Source organism: Silurus aristotelis (genome assembly GCF_946808225.1).
Source record: "Silurus aristotelis genome assembly, chromosome: 11".
In the NCBI taxonomy this organism is placed as follows: Eukaryota; Metazoa; Chordata; class Actinopteri; order Siluriformes; family Siluridae; genus Silurus; species Silurus aristotelis.
Window position 1 is genome coordinate 13,914,966 of NC_139584.1, and position 20,991 is coordinate 13,935,956.

Below are 20,991 nucleotides of genomic sequence, written 5' to 3' on the forward strand. Positions count from 1 at the left end.
ACCTGTGTACTCTGTGCTGTGTATCTGTGTACCTGTGTACTCTGTGCTGTGTATCTATGTACCTGTGTACTCTGTGCTGTGTCTCAGTGCTGCCATTTTTTATTTAATTTGCTTTAATTAAATAATGTATTACTTTAACTTTAATTTGACATGGAAAGGAGCAGGAAGTAGTGACATACACACAAGATGTGGCCTCTTGAATATTTGATCCCTAATATTTTGTGTAGTAATATTTAGACAAAACACTGGCACTCTCAATCATTGTGAAATCTGTCACGCCCATGTAGTTCTGTACAGGCTTGTGTTATGAATATATTGTAATTAGCAAACTTTATAGCTTGAATCTATTTTTCTGTATGCATTATGGTGTACGTGTTTGTGTGATGTAGGTACCACCAGGCAGCCACGGGACGGAGAGATCTCCGGGGTGGACTACAACTTTGTCTCAATCGAAGAATTCTTTTCTCTGGAGGAGTCAGGAGCTCTGCTTGAGAGCGGCAAGTTCAAAGGTCAGTATCAGTATCAAATGTAGATTTTTTTCATATTACAAACGTACACGATTTTTAAGGAAACATTTGTGAAAGGAACATTTTGGGACGTGTGTGTAGACTGTATGAATCATAGCTGTTGATCACCCAAAGTTAGCTTTCAATAGATGTCTGAATTACTTGGTCGATATTTAAATCTTTAACGATGTGCCATTATGTGGAACTTGTACAGGGCCATTTACTTTTAGTACATTTCTAAGTGCAAACTGACTGGTTATTTACTGTGCTTTGTGTTATTTAGATTTTTGCCCAAAATATTATTGCTACTCGGACTCTGCAGTTGTCCCTTGAACATTGCACTATGCGTGGAAACTTTTGTTTTAACATTCCATACATTACCTTTAAGCTTCCACCTTAGAGAGAACCCATAAAATCCTTTAGCTTGTTATTTATTTTGAGTTCTTTATGATGGTGCAGTACACAAACTTCCTTGAAAGAACAGACATTTTGGACAGTGCTTCATTAGCTGTGCAAGCAAAATGCACCACACAAATCATCTCAAATCTGAGATCAACCCTTTAAAGATTTTTTTTCGAATGCAGATGCAATAACTTATATTCCATATCTCTAATTTTTACACTTCAATAAATGTAGGCTTAAGATGTGCTGTCAAGCGTTAACACTATTGATGCATATAAATGTCAGGCTTGATCAGATTCCAACAGTTCATTTTATGCAGAGGTAAAATCTGAAAATATGTATTTTACTTTGTATATTTTGTCATTTAAGAGACTTAGACATGAGTTGAAATTGTAGCTATAGTTGTCCATATTGGGCTCGGGCAGGTATGGTCACTGCAGCTGGCCGCTTGCTGATTTGATTTTTGTTGTCCTTTTTTTTTTTTTGTCAAGACTTGATCATTCATTGCCTAGTGTCCCTTTCTGTATAAATAAAGGATAAACATTTAGTGTCACAATAAGCTTTTTGCAATTTTGTTGTTTTCTTTCTTAGCTTTCTTTGCATACTGTTTATTATTTGATGTAATACACTGGACTCAGAAGAATGTTAAAGATTTGTGTGCAGAAGGTGTTTCTTGGCAAAAGCTGGCTAATTAATACAATCCAAATCTGAGTAAAAGAACAAGCAGAGGGCAACACTACAAATGTCTAACCATATTCCAAAGGGTAAATTAAGAGCATGCAAAAAAAGCATCTATGGTAACAGCAACCAGATTAAAACAAGGCTTAGATGTTAAACTGAATATGGGAATGGGATGACTTTATAGCATGTTCTGGGGTAATATATGGAAGGAAGTATTTTTTTAAGAGAAATATTTTAATTAAAAAAACTACAGAGTTCTTAAGCAACTAGGATCCTGAGATGCATATATTCTGGCAGCATCCCAAAGTATTGTACCGCTTATATGCTGTTACATTTGCCTGCTGTGCAAAATTTCAAATAGTTTACATTTTGTCGTATCACTATTGTCGTTGTTAGATCGAACAATCGTAAGTTAAACCATTAGAACTCTGGGACTCCCTGTATTTATACCTTCGATTTTGACTGTTGCTTTAGTACTCAGGCTAGTACTCTAGGAACCAGGCACACAAGATCCAAGTGATGGTGGAACTTGACCTACACTCCACTCTGTGGGGCCTGGCACAGTTTTTCAAAATTCCTGATTGACCTGATTGCAAAATGTGCAAAAAAAAAATAATAATAATAATCATGCATTCATAAGCCACTGCACAGACTCATTGGACTCGGCCCTGTCAAGGAGACCCACTGGACCATAAGTAATTCAGGCTTTGACAAAGTGATCCATATGTGCCCTGCCAAGATTTTACAAAAAATTCAGACATGACTTTTGGGTGTGTTTTCTGTTCTTCTGCATGAATGTCTTGTCTGATTTCACCCCATTGTCCCTCAACCAATGGAGAAGGCATCTAGTCCAGACTAACTTTAATGGGGCAGCACTCCCAGGATGCCATTCATGAGAAAAGTCTTGTCTCTAGCAAGCTGGCGCTTGTGCTACTATTACTGATGAGGACATGTCTCTGTCTGTTGTATTTGGCATTTAGCCACAGGCTGATAACCCACTTCTAAAATGTCCTTAATTCCAGCAAGCTCAAAGAGAACTACTGTTGCAGCTGTAGTTAGAAATCCAAGCATCCTCAGCAGAAGCTCATACTGCACAAAGCGACCTGCTCCCATGTATTTATTTCTCTCATTAACTAAGCCAGGGTTTTAGGTTCTCGGGTCTCACAGGACCACACATTCATTTGCTGTGTAACCTGTAAACTTACTTTTTTGCTGCTAGCTAGCTAAGTAGTATTGAGAACAAAACTCCTGTCTGTGCACGTTGTATATTTTTGGCTCCCCCTCTGTATTTTGTTATCTGAACCAATTTGTGCCATCTCCTGTGTTTTTTAGCTAACAACACATGTCTAGCTAGCACTTTGACTAAAATATACTGGACTTCATTTTGGATTTATGGGATTTTTCTATATTAATATTTTAGGGCTGCCAATTGATAAAAAAAAAATATAAATTTTGCTATGTTTTCACATGGACGGTTTTAATTGCTGGATGTGTGCACCATTTAGTTTCTTTTGGTCTAGGGAATAGGGATATATATAATGTATCTCTGATCCATTACTATAGTAGATGGCGGTAATTCTCTACATAAGAATGCAAACCGCCAATAAAGAAGAAGATTCTTGGCCGTTTTTGGTACTTGATTTGAGTCTTGGTGAATCATTAAAACAAATGTTTAGTGATTAAAAACATTTTTCACACGAGTTTATTCTTTGTGTATCTGAGTAAAGTCGTGAATAAATGTGTTGCGTTGAAGTTTATTTATTTATTTATTTATTTATTTTAGAATATAGCATAAAACATGCAATCTCTTTGAAATATCAATTAAAATTCATTTCAATTCATTTTTATTTGTAAAGCCATTTTAACAATGAACATTGTCTCAAAGCAGCTTTACACAGATAATGTGGTGATAAAAATGAATGAGATGTTCTTTATAAGTGTCCTTTATAACATCATTTTTGTTGCTATCATACAGCTTAAGTGGAATGTGCTAGGAAATGCATGTAACAATATATAATAATCATCATCATTTGTTTAAACTTTGTCTGTGAGGGCAGTAAATCAGTTCCCCCAATTGAGATGTTTCATTTGTAATGTTGAACTGTTGCTGCTATTTATTCCTGACTGTACACAAGAGAAAAGAGGATTTTCTCTGCAATTACTGCTTCAGCTTGCTTTGCCTTTTCTGCATTCTCTCTCTCTCTCTCTCTCTCTCTCTCTCTCTCTCTCTCTCTCTCTCTCTCTCTCTCTCTCTCTCTCTCTCTCTCTCTCTCTCTCTCTCTTTCTCTAGCTTGCTACTTTTTTACTGCTAAAATCAAAAGCTACTGCCTTCAAAATGTTACTGCTTTCAGAGGGAGAGTCTTGTCTTAGGCAGCTTTTGATGCTAAGTTGCAATCAAAGCAAACAGTTTTGATGTTGGAACTAATTAATTTCTTTTATAAAAAGACTTGTTCGCAGGACAATTTTAAGGGTGGTATGTGTCCTGGTGTGCAGCTTGGAGCAGTTAAGTGTAGCTGGAGCTTTGCTTTACTGTTCAATAGCAATTGACTCCAGAGTGTTTCTGTTTTAGCTTCGAAATGCATTTATGCATTTTAAAACAAGCAGAGATTTCTGAAAGATGATTCAAAGTATTGTAGTATTTAAACTAGGGACAGTATGACGGGAAAAACAAGTGGAATAATATAATATAATATAATATAATATTTATAATATAATATGATATAACTGCAGTGTGCAATAAATGTGTTCCTTTAACAATGTAATTTATTGGAAACTAAGGACTGGTTTATAGCACACTCTAAACTATTTATTAAACGTCTAAATGTTTCATGGCCATTAAATATTGGATTTTTTTTCAGGGTCTTTTTTTAACCCGTAATTTGTTTGTTTGGGTTTTTCTCATGATGGTGTATTGCAAAGTTGGTGATGATTGAACAAAGTGATGAAGGGAACAAGATCTACACAGCTTTAGTGCTTGCCCCCCTCAGTTATTACCAATTACTTACTGCTTGATTACAGTTAGATATTTACTTATTCTCACATATTAGTTACTAGCGGCTATTACCACACAAACAGCAGATTTTTTAACAGAAATATTGATTATACACCAGATACTTACCACAAAGCTTTCTATGAGTACCTGCAGTTTAAACAGGAGACATTTGGAAACACAAGATACACTTTATCGGCAAAAGTATTAGAACACATAACTTTTCCAGGCATTCGTGGTTGTTAGCATTACATTTTACTTTTACTTTAACGAGGAGAATCAAGCATAATAACGCCCTTGTGCGCAAATCCATCTCCATGAATACATGGGTTGGAGTGGAATATCTGGATTGGCCTGTGCTCTGAACTCAACCCTATTGAACACCTTTGGGATGAATTGTAATGCTGACTGCACCCCAGGCTGACTCACCTCACCTACACCAGTACCTGACCTTAATAATGCTCTTGTGGGTAAAAAAGCACAAAATGTAATAGAATCTAGTAGAACATCTTTCCAGAAGAGTGAAGGTTATTATAACAGCAAATGGGGATTGAACATGGAATGAGCATGTGTTTATGTGTCACAATCTTTTGTCTAAGGTGTATAAGGGGTATTTTCCAAGACATGCCCAGTAAACAGCAGCTACTTACTAATACTAATATTTAAAAAGTTTTGATATGTTATGTAGCCCCAATTTGAGAAGTCAGTCTTGTTCATTTTTTATTTACTAATTGGCAGCTGCTTGAGGTTTTACCGCTTTTAGAGGTTTGCCAGTTATCATAAGGAGGCGCTATGCTTCCAGACAGGACAAGGAAAGAGCAGTGTCCAATAAACATTGGGACCAATCTCTATTCAATCAAATAATCCTTTGAGACATATATATATATATATATCGTGAAAGTTTGTACACCCCTCACATTTAAGCAGGGGACATATGTTCTCAAGGGAGAATAATGAGAATAAAGTTGGCCTAGGCAATAAGATCATAGAGATTCATACATAGGGTTTAGAAAATGGGTTCCACTCGGAACAGGCTTCGCAAGGGTCAAAGAAGTTGAGTCCTCATGCTGTGTCACATTGCTGAAAATTTGAGGGGTGTACTCACTTTTGTAAGTTACTGTCACCATAGCCAAAAAAAAAAGACCTCAGTCATGAGAACTGGATGTCCCTGTATCAACCGTACAGAATATCATCAGGAAGTTCATATTCAACACTGTCAAAAACCTGGATGGCAGAAAGTGCAAAGTATACTCTAGAGTCGCTAAAAAAGATCTGCCACGATGCAAACATCAACCTGTATCACCACCAAAGCTCTACTAGACACCCTCAACCAATCAGGGGAGGCGGTATCAAGATCCACCGTTCAGTGTATTCTGCATCGAGTTGGTCTCCATGGACATTGACCTAGAAAGACACCACTCCCTACCTAGAAACAGCAGGAAGCGCACCTAGTCTTTGCAAGGGGTCACCTAGATAGAGATCCAAACTTCTGGTCATCCATCCTTTTGTCAGATGAGACTAAACTGGAGCTCTTTGGACATATGGATGTTGCATATGTTTGGCCTAAGAAAGGAGAATTCTTCAATCCTAAGGATACCATTCCAACGGTCTAGCACATCGGTGGTCACATCATGCTATGGGGATGCTTCTCTGCCAGTGATAGGTAACCTTGTTACCTGTAGATCATGACAATCATGAAAAAGAAGGACTATATCAAGATTCTTGATGAAAACCTAGTGCATCAGCACAGAAGCTCAACCTGCCAAAGAATTGGACCAACAGGATAATGATTCAAAGCATACAGCGCTAATGGTCAAGCAATGGTTCAAGGACAACTACATTAATATTCTGGAGTAGCCGAGTCAGAGCCTTGACCTGAACCCAATTCAGAATTTGTGGAGAGAGTTAAAGATCGGCGTCAATGAGAGAAAGCCTTCCAATCTCCAAAAACTGGAGGCTTTTGCGAAGGAAGAGTGGGGAAACATTCCGTAGCAGACCTGTAAAAATCTTGTGGAGACCTCAAGAAGCGTTTGCAGGCCTCCATTAAGAACAAAGGCTTTTCTATTGATTATTGAAACATTGCAATATAAAGGGTATGAATAAATCTAAACATGGTGATTTTTGAATATTTGTCAATAAAAACCCATGAAATGTTACCTTTTTTATTTAAATATCAGATGTTATTCTCTCAGTTGTTTGTCACATATTAAATATATGAAAGTTTTATAAAACTCATTCATCACAGAAGACAACTCAAAAACATTATAAAAATACCAAGGGTATAAATAGTTTTGACTACAACTGTTGTACAACAGCTTTGTTGAGCTATCAAATGTATTTATAGCATCTAGCCTTACAGTTCCACAATGTCCTCGATGTTGTTGATGTAAAACATTGAATGTGCTCACAGACAACAAAGCAGTAGGAGACTTGTATGTTTTTAATTTCACTTTAAAGATTTTGTATAAACTAAAGTTTCTTTGGAATATGTATACTGTAAATGTATATTGCATACTAGATCACTGACACTGACAAAAACCAAGCCATAAGGATCTAATACTTTTATATAATTTGATGGTTTAGCTGAATAGCAATTCATAATAATAAGTCAATAACATTGTAGGTAACTAAGCTGCTTCTAGTCACTTCCTGCATTCTATGGAAAGAAGTGGAAAAGTTGCTCCACCTGAGATCCCTCTGCGTTTTTGGGCCAGTAATTACTTAAGGGTACTGTTCATATGGCTATATTAGATCTGTTTAACACTTTGCTAGTAAAAACTTTACAAGTGTGGCCATTCTCCAACATAAAGAAAGCTCACTTCAGTACTAGGGATATCGTAATCACATAATTGAGATGTTGTGACATAGCAAAACAAACCCCATCTAATATAATCTTAAACACATTCAAGAAATGCTGCAAAGCAAAGATGTCTTTTTAAAATACTATGGAGAGCAGTAAACAGCAATAAACTAAACAAGTTATAGTCAATATTTGAGAAGAAAAATGCATCATTAGTCTTGGGTACACTGTGCGTTTTTATAAATTGGCTGGTAAGTTTTTCTAAGCATCTTGCAGAGTTCTTCTGAAGACTCTGTCACGCTTGCTTATAAATTTAATCATTTATTTACTTAGATATTTATCTATTTGCAGACAAAACCCAACAGGCCTTTACTCTTATAAGTGGTGCATTACGTAATATGTTTCAGTCTTTACTGACATTCACATATTCATGTTTCATCAAAGCATTTGGGAATCGAAAATGTCTTGTGTTGGATCAATAATACAGAATTACTAAAGTAATCAGTAAAAAATATAAGTATTCTAATAACTCTAAAAAATGCACATTACATTTTAGATATATCAGTTGTACACCGAGGTACAAAGGCACAACATTCCATTGTACAGTAAGGTTATTTATAAAGTTTCTTAAATATATGCAAAGAAAAAAACTGAAAGAATGTGAAACCCAAAACAATAAATTAAGTATTATTTCCAATTATGTTTGTAGGGAACTACTATGGTACTCCACGGCCAGTCCATATTGGGCCCGACAGCCCACCTATCACCTACCAGGAGCATCGCAACCTGCTGAGGAACTTCCGCACACGCAGCAAGTCGCTCAGTAACCTGGAGAAAGCTGTCGAAGAGGGGGACAACAGTGAGGAAGATTCTGGTCTCTCAGGTACCAAAATACTTGTGTAGTAATTTTTTTTCTAGATTCATAAATGCTGTGATAAGTTACAAAAAACATGTTGTCATGAAGATGATTAGAGAAAATGAGAGGTGTTCTAACCCTACAGGTATTTTTGAATGGTTTGCTCTTGTGTTAATAATGTCTCTAGGTTACTTATGTGACCCTGTTTCCGTGACCGAACAAGACGCTGCGTCAACACCGCTTTGTCCATGCTCTGAATCATGTGTAATTTGTCCAAATGAAAGGCATGTGCTTTTATAGCTTCCTGGTTGTGACGTCACCCCTCCGGCTGAAGCTATAAAAGCACATGTGGTGGAGACGACCCTAGCTTCTGAAATAGAAGGAACATACATACGCATACGCAATACATATGCAATACATACATAATTTAGAGTGAGCTCTACCCACGAAAGGTGTGGGAAAACCAGGGGACTCATTAGAGGATGAGATAGCATCCACAATCCACCTGCTGAGGTGCTTCTTGTTTTTATAGGGATCGTAGCAGACGAACAGCTGCTCCGACTTTCTCCACAGTCCCGTTTGTGTATGTATGTGTCCAGTGCTCACAGTGGACACAGCTGGTTAAGCTTCTCCTGGTCAGGGTACCCTGAAAGAAAGGAGAATAGAATGCCTGCAGCGCGATTCGTGGGGGAACCGAGGGCACCCTAGGAACATACCCCAGTTTGGGGTAGAGAAAGGCACTGGCCATGCCTGGGGTAAACTCCAGGAGAGATGGGCCACAGAAAGGGCCTGAAGGTCCCCGACCCTCTTTAGGGAGGAAATAGCCAGAAGAAATACAGTCTTGACTGTAAGAAACTTTAAGGGCACCTCAGGCAAGGGCTCAAAGGGAGGCTTAAACAGGGTCTCCAGAATGACGGCCAGGTCCCACACAAGCCTCTGGGTGCCACGGAGGAAACATGTCACTAACCAGTGCTTGCCCAGCGACTGCTTACCAAGCAGAGCATGATAAGCCGCAATAGCCAACAGTTTGTTCAGGGTGGAAGGAGACAAACCTGTGGCAAACTGTCCCTGCAAGAACCAGGCAGTTAACTGCGTCCATCTGGTGGTGCTCTCACTACACAGTGAACAGGCGGAATTTTGCGCCATAAGATCTCCTCGTTAAGGGATCTCTGGATTGGAAAATGGTCTCCACTACCTTGGCACGGAGACCAGAGGCTGAAAGCTAGCTGTACCCCCTCGGGGCCACAGCCTTTATAACTCCGGGCAGGGTCAACACCTGTGCCCCCTGCCTTAGAGAGAAGATTCCCATGGAGGTTGCTCAAGAAGGTATACCAGGTCCGCAAACCATGGTCTGCCTGGCCACCACAGGGCCACCAGGAAGAGATCGACAGAATCCCGGCAAACTTTCTACAGAACTCCCGGGAGCAGCACGGAAGGGCGTACAGGCGCAACCTCGGCCGCACCTATACCAGAGCGTCCAGCCCAAGAGGGGCTGGATGATTAAGGAAAAACCAGAGGGGACAGTGCAATGTCTCTTGAGTCACAAACAGGTCTACTTGTGCTCTGTAAAACTTCCTCCATATCTGCTTCATCACATCTGGATTGAGCCTCTATCTCCCAGGGCTCTGCCCTTGTTTTAAGTGGGCGTCTCAGCAGTTTTCCTAGGTCCCACAGGAGGATCTGACGTGCCAGCCTGTATACGGGTGAGATTGCAGACCCCCCTGATGGTTGATGGAGACCACTGATGTGTTGTCCATTTGGATCAGCACATGGCTGCCTCTAAATTCTGGGAGAAAGTGCTTCAGAGCCAGAAGCACTGCTAGCATCTCCAGGCAATTGTTGTGCCAGGTGAGGTGAAGCCCGCGCCACAGACCTCGGGAGAAGCGGGCACTCATGATCACCCGCCATCACGTGAGGGAGGCATCTGTCATTAGCGGTACACATGGACAAGGAGCTCCCAACATGGGACCCTAAGACAGGAACTTTTTTTTTTTTCCTTTACACATCTATGGCCTGTAGGGCTCGCCGCATGACCTTGATAGTGCCGAGTAGGTAGCCCTGATGAGAGAACTTTTTGTCCCTGAGAGACCACTGGAGGGGTCTCATGTGCAGGAGGCAAATCAGAACCACGTTGGACGTGGCTGCCATCAGACCCAACAGTCTTTGAAACTGCTATACAGTGAGTGACTGTCCTTCTCTCACTCTCTTGATGCCTGTGAGAATAGGCTCAATCCGAGCAGGAGACAGTTGTGCCCACATAACGGTTGAGTCCCACACTACACCTAGATAAGTGGTTCTCTGTAATAGAGAAAGCACACTCTTCTTGCTGTTTAGTCTTAACCCCAAATCCTTCATGTGGCCGAGGCTGAACGTGAAGACCCGAATTTTGTAAGCTTTGACCCTGAAAGCAAAGCTCAGTAACTGTTTGTGCAAAGGAAGGATGGATATGTGGAAGTAAGCATCCTTGAGATCTATCATGACAAACCAGTCCCTGGATCTGATTTGAGGCACGACCTTCTGAAGGGTGAGCATCTTGAACCTAAAACTCAATAATGAGTGGTTAAGCTGATGCAGAAAAGCAGTGCTTCACCCAGGGCCCCAGTGCTTGCTTGTGCAGACGTGGAGGCCAAAAACAAAGCATCGCCATTTGGACTCCCCCTACTAGGGGCCCTGGGGGATGCACCGCTCCGCTGTGTCAGCTGAACAACTGCGCTTCGCCTTGGCGAAAGTGGGGTCAAAACTGCGAGTAACAAAATTAATAGACATGGCAAGCTGCACACAGCCGGTAACCATGCTTGCTCTCCATTTATTTATTTTTTCCTCTTTTTTTATTTATTTTTTATAATTTACCACTTACCATACCAACCTTCCTGAACAAACGCCGGTGATGTCGTCACTTTCCGTTGGACAGATTACACACACGGAAGTGTTCCCAAAGCATTGTTAATGCAGCTCAAATTCCTGAAAGGGAACTATACTAATACATATTCTGTCAAATCTATCAATGTGGAGGTTTAATTTAGGTTTTGTCCTAAGCGACAAATGAATATTATACATAATGTAATGTAAGTAATGTTTTTGTAATTTTAAATTAGTTTTGTTTAATAGCTTTAAAATGAAGGCTAGAGGTGTCGTGATGTCTAATGTAACATAAGATTTTGTATATTTGAAGCCTGTTCTACACGTTATGTTTCCTGTGTGTAGCGGGTTCTGCAGGAGCGAGCAGTGCCCCGACTACTACCATTGTTTCGCCTAATCAGACGTGGGACTCAGGTGGACCTCGGGATGGTGGTGTCCCGCAGGAGAATGGTGCCCGTGGCAGGGCGCTGCCTGAAAACTGGGAGATGGCATTCAGTGACTCAGGAGAACCTTACTACATCAAGTGAGTCAGACTTACTTTTTCCGGCTTATATGCACCATATTGTGGCCAGTAATATTAAAAACATCCAGTCAGCAGTGTCATGGGAACCATTAAACAACTATTCTAATGCATCTTTATATAACACTTACCCTGACAGATTTATCACAACTATTTACATGAAACGGTAGGCATTAAATGCAGTATGAAGATTATACATATGTTGACATGCATATTCATTTAATACACGTACATGTTTTCAGTCATAACTCAAAGACAACGAGCTGGCTGGACCCGCGGACTCACAACAAAGAGGTGGTCAGCAAGACGGAGTGTAAGTGTGTGCATTGCGGTGTGCCTCTTCCCTTTTTGTTTTTTCTGCATGACATTAATGAGATCTGAGAGCTCTTTTTTCCCCTATGCTTCGTGTACTATACGAATCTTCATTCCAACCCTAAACCTTTTCTTAGCATCTTTCTTCTTAAATTACATTTTATCAAAGAAAAAGAAACATTTCATTTCCATCAGATGTACATCAGATATTATATAAACGAATACACATATATAAACACACTAGGGGTGTCCTCGACTGAAGATTTACATACATCGGCTAATAGTCGAATCGTGTGTCTTGGGGGTGGGGGGCGACATTGTACAGCGCAAATTTGATGTACTGAAAAACAATCAAAAATTAATTTACATTATAAAATTTGAACAGAATATGCCTTTAAAGAACATCCCAGACATTGATCATTTTTAATTCTATATGAAATCAGACATTGAGCACCCCCATATAACCAAAATGGCATGGTCCTCGTTTCAGAACACCTCTGCAAAGATTCGACTGTGAGATTGGTAGTCGAATCAGGCTCCTCGTTTCGAAGCATCGAATCTTCCACTATTTGGGATCACCCCTAAAACACACATACATTTACATCTATTCATCAGAAAACTATGTACATATAGGAAGTGATCTTTCTTCACATCATACATTTGGATTGAAAAAAATTAAATCAGGTCTATGAGATGTTGAATATTTGGTCCATTTTTTCCCAGTGCAAAGCAAATTGTTCCAGTTTATGATTTTCAAATACTATTTATTGCTCCATTTTATAAATATCCATTGTGATTTCCATTCATGCATTTAGGATATGACTCTCCTGTAACAACCATTTTTTGGTAAAACCTTTGAACAGCCACCAGCAATATATTTATTAATTATTTATCTCTTCTGGGGTATTTTACCAAAAACTAAGGTTTGACTGTCAAAAGATATGACACATTATAAAAATATCCTGTATAGTTATATTTATTCTTCTGCAGTAGCATTTAATAATATTACAGTCCCAGAAAACATGGTAATGGTTTGCTTTTTGGTTTCCACAGTTTCTCCAACATCTAGAAAAATTGCTACCACGGTGTATCAAGTTTTTCAACCCAAACTCTCTCCATTTCTGTGACTTGGAGCATTTCCATTGATACCCCCATATTATTGTCCATTCATATTAACAAAATGTTGCATCTGTAAATAGAAAACTTGTGTTTCTTAATTCTTAAGTGCGTCACAACTGGCTAATGTATTATCTTTTATTATATTACACACAACTGTTATCCCCTAGTTTTCCAAGGTTCTTGTACAAAAACATGCATTATGTGTTTAGAAAAATGATTTAATATGTATTTTTATTACAATGTCAAAACGTTTTATTAAATATGTCCATGTGGTACAGTTTATTAATCAGCAGAGGGCAGTATAGTTTTACAGTTACTTAGTATGTAGTGAAACAGTCTATCAAACTGGTTTATTTAAATTAGCTGAACTCAGAACAACTTTTAACTATTGTGTGTGTGCCTGTGTGTGTGTTTCTGTTTTCATGACGCAGTACCTCCGTTTACAGACCAGCCATCTGAACTGAAGGGCTATTCCATCCACACACGTCTCTCAAAAGGGCCACGAGGTTTTGGCTTTAACATTGTAGGGGGCAGTAGACCCAGAGAATTCCTGCAGGTGTACAGCGTCACACCTGGAGGCCCACCTGCCCTTAACACAGGTACACCTGAATTGTGTGTAAACCTCTCACTGTGTTACAACTACCAATGTGATAAATGATTCCGATTTAAAATGGACACTAGAGGGCAGTCAAAGTTCCTGATAACTTTTAATATTGTTAGGTTGAACGAATAATATAGAATTTTTACTGCTATTGTGCAAAATATTAGTTGTGAGATGAACAAACAAAAATCCAATGTTGGTGGTGGTTTTTTGTTGTTGTTTCGTTTGTTGTTGTTTTCCGATTGATTTGTTTCATTGAACATCTTGATTACCCACAATTCCTATAGTTAGAGAGATCAATATAATCATGGAACTAATGCAGCTTCTCTGACATGTATTTCATTTAGCTATCAGAAATGAAACATGAATAGATTTGCATGGAGGCAAGTGTGTGTCTATGTTTGTCTTCCAGGCTTTTAAATAATAGCACTTTAAAAGCTTCAAAAAAAATTTTTGAACAGGAGGATTAACTTTAGTAACTTTTCTGTGTTAGGGATTAATTATGCATGCCTGATGTCGTCACAGTAGATAAATACGGAAATATGTGAGCCTTTTTTTTTGCACATATAAATAAAATGTGGATGCAGCACACACTGTAAGTGGTCTGGGATGGGAAATAGTAAAGCTGAAATTAATAGGTTGGGTATTATGTTAGTAAAGCTTTTAATTTTTTTAATAGGTTTCTAAAACAATTCAACAGTAGCACTTGTAAAGCAAAAGCAGTTTGAGGGCCATGCTGATAACATTTGTGGTAACAGGTTAAAATATTTATTACCTAAATGATTGCCAAATGAGCACCAAGGCACTTTCATACACTATATAGAAAAAAATATTACGACACCTGACTTTTCCAACCATATGTGGTTCTTTCCAAAACTGTTACCACAAAGTATGAATGCACACATATTGTTTATTGTCATATGCAAAGTAAAGAAACCTGTTTCCCTTGTACAATGAGATTCTTCCTTGTCCCTTCACTTAAACTAGAAGACTCAAACTTGTTCCAACATGACACTACCCCTGTGCACAATGCAAGCTGTACAGAGATTGGAGTGGAAGACCTTGAGTGACCTGCTATAGAGCTCTGACCTCAGCCCTGAACACCTTTAAAAATAATTACCGGTAGAAAGCTGAGTGAACCCCAGGCCTCCTCACCCTATAGCAGTATTTGACTTTACTATTGCCTTATGGTTGAATGAGCACAATTTCAACAACAGGATCTGGAGTGCGGTTGTTGTTGAACAATAGTGTGGAACAGTAGTGGAGCATCTCTCCAGACGAATGGAGTTTATTATAACAACGAGTGGAAATAAATACAGAATGGAATTTTCAAAAACCCCATACGACTCTCATGGTCATGTGTCCACAAACTTTTGTCTATATACTGTAGCTTCACTCAGTTTGACAGACATGGAGGACAAAGAAATCGTGAACACAAAAATAGATCAAATTATTCCATATATATATATATTGCTTTTCATGTATTTGTCTCCTCTCCATTTCCTTTGTCTACTCTTATTAACTTCTCTAATGCTTGTCTCTTTATCTCTTTCTGGCTGATTTATCCTGACTTGCACATTCTCTCCTTTCCCTAACTTGTTTAGTATTTTCTCTCTCTCTCTCTCTCTCTCTCTCTCTCTCTCTCTCTCTCTCTCTCTCTCTCTCTCTCTCTCTCTCTCAGTGCCTTTGTCGGATTACAATCATGTGATAGTGGATTGTTGGGTATGAATCTGCTGATCTGCTCTCAATCCTGATTGGGATGGGCTTTAAATCCTTCTATCCTTTACCACTGTCACTGACTGCTCACGTGTGCATATTGAAGGTCTCAGTAAGGGGCAAAGACATGAGAGACATGTGTTTGAATGGTGGAGTTGTCGTCTTTTAATCTCACCACCATAAACACAACTTTTTCAGCAATGTTCATAGTCACCACCAGTACAGCTCTGAAAACTGCTACATTGTGATAGAAAGCTGGTCATCAAGCTGTTCAGTGGCCCACACAGTTAAACACTAGCAAGGGTCAAACAGCAAACAGAACAGGGAACTAGAAAACAAACGAGACAACGTCACATTAAGGTTTAAATGAGTGAACTGAAGGGCTAAACAGAGAACAGGTGAGGAAATACTGGGAAATTAATTCGCATTTCTCATAATGGTGCCATAATGTTGAATTGAGCGACTTGCTTTGCATGATAATTAGCTCAGATGGCTGTCATCCTTGGTAAAAAATAAAATAAAATATTTAATGTAGCTGTATGTACACATTATAAGCCTCACTATCAAAAAGAAAAGAAATTTTAAAACATTTTGAAAGGATCATTAAAAAATAATTAGTGAATAACATGGTGGCGTAGGGAAAAGGGACATTTCGGAACCAGGAGTTGGTGACTCTAAAGTTTTCCCCAATCCAAATGATATTTCCCAATCTACTGTAGGTGTGAAAAACTAGTATAGAATAGCGGCCTGTTATTCAAGCTTATCTGGGGTTTTTTATTCATTTTTAATAAAGCTAGAAAAGTTTTTTTTTTTTTTTTTAATGATTCCAGGCTTCTTCAACAAAAATTAACTATGTTAGAAGCATTAGGAATTAGGATTTCTTTATAGACACGGTATGTGTGTGTATGACAGCTAGAATGTTTGTGGAGCATTTCGAAATAAAGCTCAAGCATGTATGCTTGATGTTTAACAGTTATTATCATCCTCAGCCTTCCACATTTCCTGAAAGGTAGGACTTAAGTGGTCTGAGTGGCAGTTTACAGACATTTTATCAGCGGGAATGTGGTGGTTCATGTTATTGAAAACTGCAGATAGATTCAGCACTGAACTGAGGATTTGAGGAGAAACAGTCAAAAGGACAATTTTGATGAAGTAGCTGCATTTGTCACAAAACTTTCAACTCCGTTTGGTGCTGGTTGTGTGGGGTTTTTTTTTTTTTTTTGGTTTTGTTTTGTTTTTTTACTGTTTCTGTTGCAGGGTTCTTGTGAAGTTCAGGAATTTTTCAAAATTATAAGTATGAAATTGTAAATCTAAATAGGTCTTAAATCTTGCCTTATGTTCTGTACCAAAGCATATCACATTTAAAATATTTTTTTAGTATGATTAAACGTTATCAAGAAACCTGAACATTAAGTGTTTTTTTAATAATATTTGTTATGATCACTCTCTTTCCCCCTTTTTGTTTCACTCTGTATATTTCGGTCTGTCCATGACCTTCAGCGGACATCCTGGTCTACATTAACGACACATGTGTGCTGGGTATGTCCCACAAGGAGGTGGTGGAGATGCTGAAGGCGGTTCCCATGGGTCATAGTGTGGATGTGGTGCTGCGTAGGGGCTATCCCATGCTTTACAATCCTGACGGCTGCCCCAAAACCAGTCTATCTTCACCCTCGGACCCCAGCTCGGGGTCTGCCCAGGCGCCGCCTCACAATGTGAACCGTTCCACCTCTCATCACAACGGTTTCTACCCTCGGATGCAAAAAGAGCCTTTAGACACCAATGGTAATGTGACAGCTCCGCCTTGCTACCACATGCCCAATGGAAACTCAGTAGACAGAACTGTAGGGATTGCAGGCCTGCCCTCAAATTTGCCAGCGGCGAGGACAGAGAGACTGAGCTCAAGCCACAGTGATACAGAGGTCAGCACTGTCGTCACACGCAGGTAATATACACACAAACAAACCATGGCATTGAGCTAAAGTCAGTGGTGACTAGCAATAAAGAAACAGTGGACAAAAATGTAAAGATTCTCATTACTTTTTCTTCTCTTTTAAAAACCAAGCAGCAAAAAGACAGATCACACGAAACAAATCTAACAAATGCAAATTGTCATCGAACAAAACATTCACTTTATTCATTTTTACAGTATGCTACATGATTTGTGATTTTCTGTTATAACTACAATTGTTTCCATCTGCAACATGATTCAGATTTTTATTTTTTTATTTTTTTTTTTATGAAAATGGAATTTATGATGGACTTTTTCTTATAAAACTTGATTCTGATCTGCCATGCTAGTATCAGTTTTCTGTAGGCACCCATATTTTTCCAAGTAAAGACACTTGAATGCATTAGGATCTAAAGTTAGGAGTAGCAACTTGGGCATAAAACATGTACAATGGTACAAAGCATTGAACATTTTCTAGGGATAACAATATCATTCCCACCAATCAATTTCAAGACATAATTTTAGGCAAAGCAAAGCTTTTGTATCACATTCCAAGGTGTTCCAGGCCCCGAGTTATTGGGACAGTTCATACAGTTTATAATATATACAACATAGAAACAGTATATAGTGTGGTTTGATAGTGGTGGTCACTGTTTGTCTGACTATTTGAGGTTACACAAAGTAAGAAAATGTTTAATTAGTATGCAACCCATTTGTTGTGTCACATGGTTGTGCACCGTAACTCGAATAGCCACTGTTTATCAAATAAGCATCTCAGAATGCACCACACTGAGGCAGTTGGGCTACAACACAGGAAGACCACATAATTTCATATCAGTCTTGTTTTTTGTCTGAGTAATGGAACCTTATGTCGTCTTCTGGTTTTGTAACCTATCAGACACAAGGTTGTGTGTGTGTGTGTGTGTGTGTGTGTGTGTGTGTGTGTGTGTGTGTGTGTGTGTGTGTGTGTGTGTGTGTTCTAAAAAGCTATTTTGCTGACTATGGTTGAAGCAGATTGTTACTGTAGACTTCTTATCAGCATTTTCTGATCTGATAAAACCAGCCCATCTGCACCAACACCGATGCCATGGTTAAATTCACACTGCTCACACAATTTTCTCCATTCCGATGTTCGATGTGAGCATTGACTAAAGCTCTTTTTCTGTATCAGTATTATTTTGTATATTGAGGTACCTCCACTTGATTGACTGATTTGATAACTGCAGGAAAGTACATGTGTTCCTATTAAAGTGACCAGTTTATCACATATCAGAAATGAGCAATTTTTGGTCTAGCTTGCATAAACTATTATTCCTTTAGTCTCTATAGGCTAAATACTAAATCTCTATTGTCACGTTTACTAATCAGACACCAGTTTATGCCAAACATGTCAGTAAATCCAGGGTTAATTTTTTTCATTGTCTTGTCCACTTCTATAGGTTGTGTATCTGTAATCATTTTTCTTTATGTCTTCTCTTTTCCCTCACTTGACCAGAGCCTCACTCATCCGCAGTTACAACAACAATACCCTTCCTGCCCCATCTGTGGCTCACCAGAACTCCAAGTCTTCCGAGAGTCATCTGTCCAGCGGGGCCCTCCCTCTACCGCAGCCTGAGGTAGGCAGTGTACCAGTGCCACCGGGTGCTCCCAGTGACCAACGCCCACTCGTGCCCCCAACTGAGCTGCCACCCTGTGGCTTCAATGGCTGCCCGGCCAGCAACCCCCCTCGGCCCGCCCCAGGCAACCTGGGATCGCCTGGGGCTGGCACAGGAGGTGAGCTTGTGCCTGTGGCCCTGGGGAGAAGCGAGGGAGGGGGCATGGGCTTCAGCGTGACAGCAGGCGGGCAGGGCGGGCAGTTGGCGCTGATCAAGCGGGTGTGGGACCGGCGCCAGTGCCCGTCCCTGCAGCCGGGCGATGCCATCATCAAGATCAATGGCGCTGATGTGCAGAACCTCAGCTTCGCACAGGTAACTTGAGCCACCTGTCCATATAAAGTAAATTTTGATTGCCATTGCATCAATATACATGTAATTCCTATATAATACAGAAGGGGGACAAATTGCTATCCTGGGAACCTTGGAGAAGCAGATTACATATCTTTCATTAACAGTTTCCTGGGGACAAGGAATTTCTGTAAGCTGTATAATAATAGTTACCAGCAGTTCTTATTACAGCAAGTCTTATTTTTAGAAATGAATTTCTTGCACATATTATTTAATGTAGATTATTCTGATTATTTATTGGTGTGTTTGTTTTTACATCCACAGGTACAGAGAGTGCTACAGGAGCATACGAGACAGGGTGAGGTGGTCTTACTGGTTTACAGAGGAGGTAATCATACAATATAGCATACAATATACATTACAGTAAAGAATTATTATTATTAATTAGTATTGCATAATATACTATGTGTGTGTGTGTGTGTGTGTGTGTGTGTGTGTGTGTGTGTGTGTGTGTGTGTGTGTGTGTATACATACACCGATCAGGTATAACTTTACGGCATTATAACATTATGACCAGTTAAGTTTATAACACTAATTATATCTTCATGGCACATGTTAGTGGGTGGGATATATTTAGCAGCAAGTGAACATTTTGTCCTCAAATTTGATGTGTTAGAAGCAGGAAAAATGGGCATGCATAAATATTTTAGCGAATTTGACAACGGACAAATTATGATGTATAGACGACTGGGTCAGCAGCTCTTGTGGGATGTTCCCGGTCTGCTGTGTTCAGTATCTATCAAACATGGTCCAAGAAAGGAACAATGTTGAACCGGCGACAGGGTCATGAGCGGCCAAGACTCATTAATGCACGTGGGGAGCAAAGGCTGGTCCATGTGGTCCGATCCAACAGAAGAGCTCCTGTAGCTCAAACTGCTGAAGAAGTTAATGCTGTTAATGTTTGATGGGTCAGGACTGCTTTGGCAGCAAAAACGGGGACCAACACAATATTAGGCAGGTGGTCATAATGTTATGCCTGATCAGTGGCCATGATGTTATGTTTGCTCAATATATATGACTAAAGTTGTGTTGTGCACTTTGAGTATCATGAATAAATCCAAAAGATTATATCAACACGCATGAATCTGACAATTAAACCTCATTTCAGGCTTGTTGCTCAAACCTCTTCAGAACATCTGAGATGTATATTATCTTGTTATTATCCAAATAAACTTGCATTCAATTGTTCGCCTAACCACATTCAACAAACAAAACCTTTAAGGGTTTATTTAATTTCAAATAACTTATGAATAAAATGAAAGCAAAATGCTAAACCTTATTTTTTTTCTATTTTTATTTTCTTCTCGATTATAACTGACTAAGAAAAGACACAAAGTTGCCAATTGTAATGAGCTGATTGCATATTATTTGTTTAACTACTGGTGTAAATGTATGTTTAAATCACCTCAGGAAAAAATCCAGATATAAAAATGAAACTCAGGTGATCATATACAAACAGGGTAAATATAGTATCTAGTTAGATGTCGGAACTTAAGAAAATAAACTTTTGCTTACATACCAAAAAAATTCATGCTCTTATCTATACTCCATTTTTAGGAAACATCCCATCTCCTGTCACCCCAAGCACGTACACCAGTGTACCTCCATCCCAGGGCCCTCCAGATTTAATGTCTCCTTCCTCAGATGGTCCCATCACCAGCCAAAGCACCCTGTCC

General features: G+C 39.2%; 1 protein-coding gene across 3 annotated transcripts in view; it reads left to right on the forward strand.

Moving 5' to 3' along the window:
• The window catches only part of magixa (MAGI family member, X-linked a), a 66,619-nt gene that overhangs the window by 19,127 nt on the left and 26,501 nt on the right, over positions 1 to 20,991 (forward strand). For all 3 annotated transcript variants that reach the window (XM_083553620.1, XM_083553618.1, XM_083553619.1), the window contains exons 4-12: positions 390 to 509; positions 8,088 to 8,261; positions 11,439 to 11,616; positions 11,856 to 11,926; positions 13,476 to 13,643; positions 16,862 to 17,306; positions 18,808 to 19,279; positions 19,580 to 19,643; positions 20,873 to 20,991. The exon at positions 20,873 to 20,991 is cut by the window's right edge and continues 283 nt beyond it. In XM_083553620.1, the coding sequence (XP_083409746.1) occupies positions 390 to 509; positions 8,088 to 8,261; positions 11,439 to 11,616; positions 11,856 to 11,926; positions 13,476 to 13,643; positions 16,862 to 17,306; positions 18,808 to 19,279; positions 19,580 to 19,643; positions 20,873 to 20,991 (1,811 nt within the window). The remainder of the gene's footprint in view (positions 1 to 389; positions 510 to 8,087; positions 8,262 to 11,438; positions 11,617 to 11,855; positions 11,927 to 13,475; positions 13,644 to 16,861; positions 17,307 to 18,807; positions 19,280 to 19,579; positions 19,644 to 20,872) is intronic.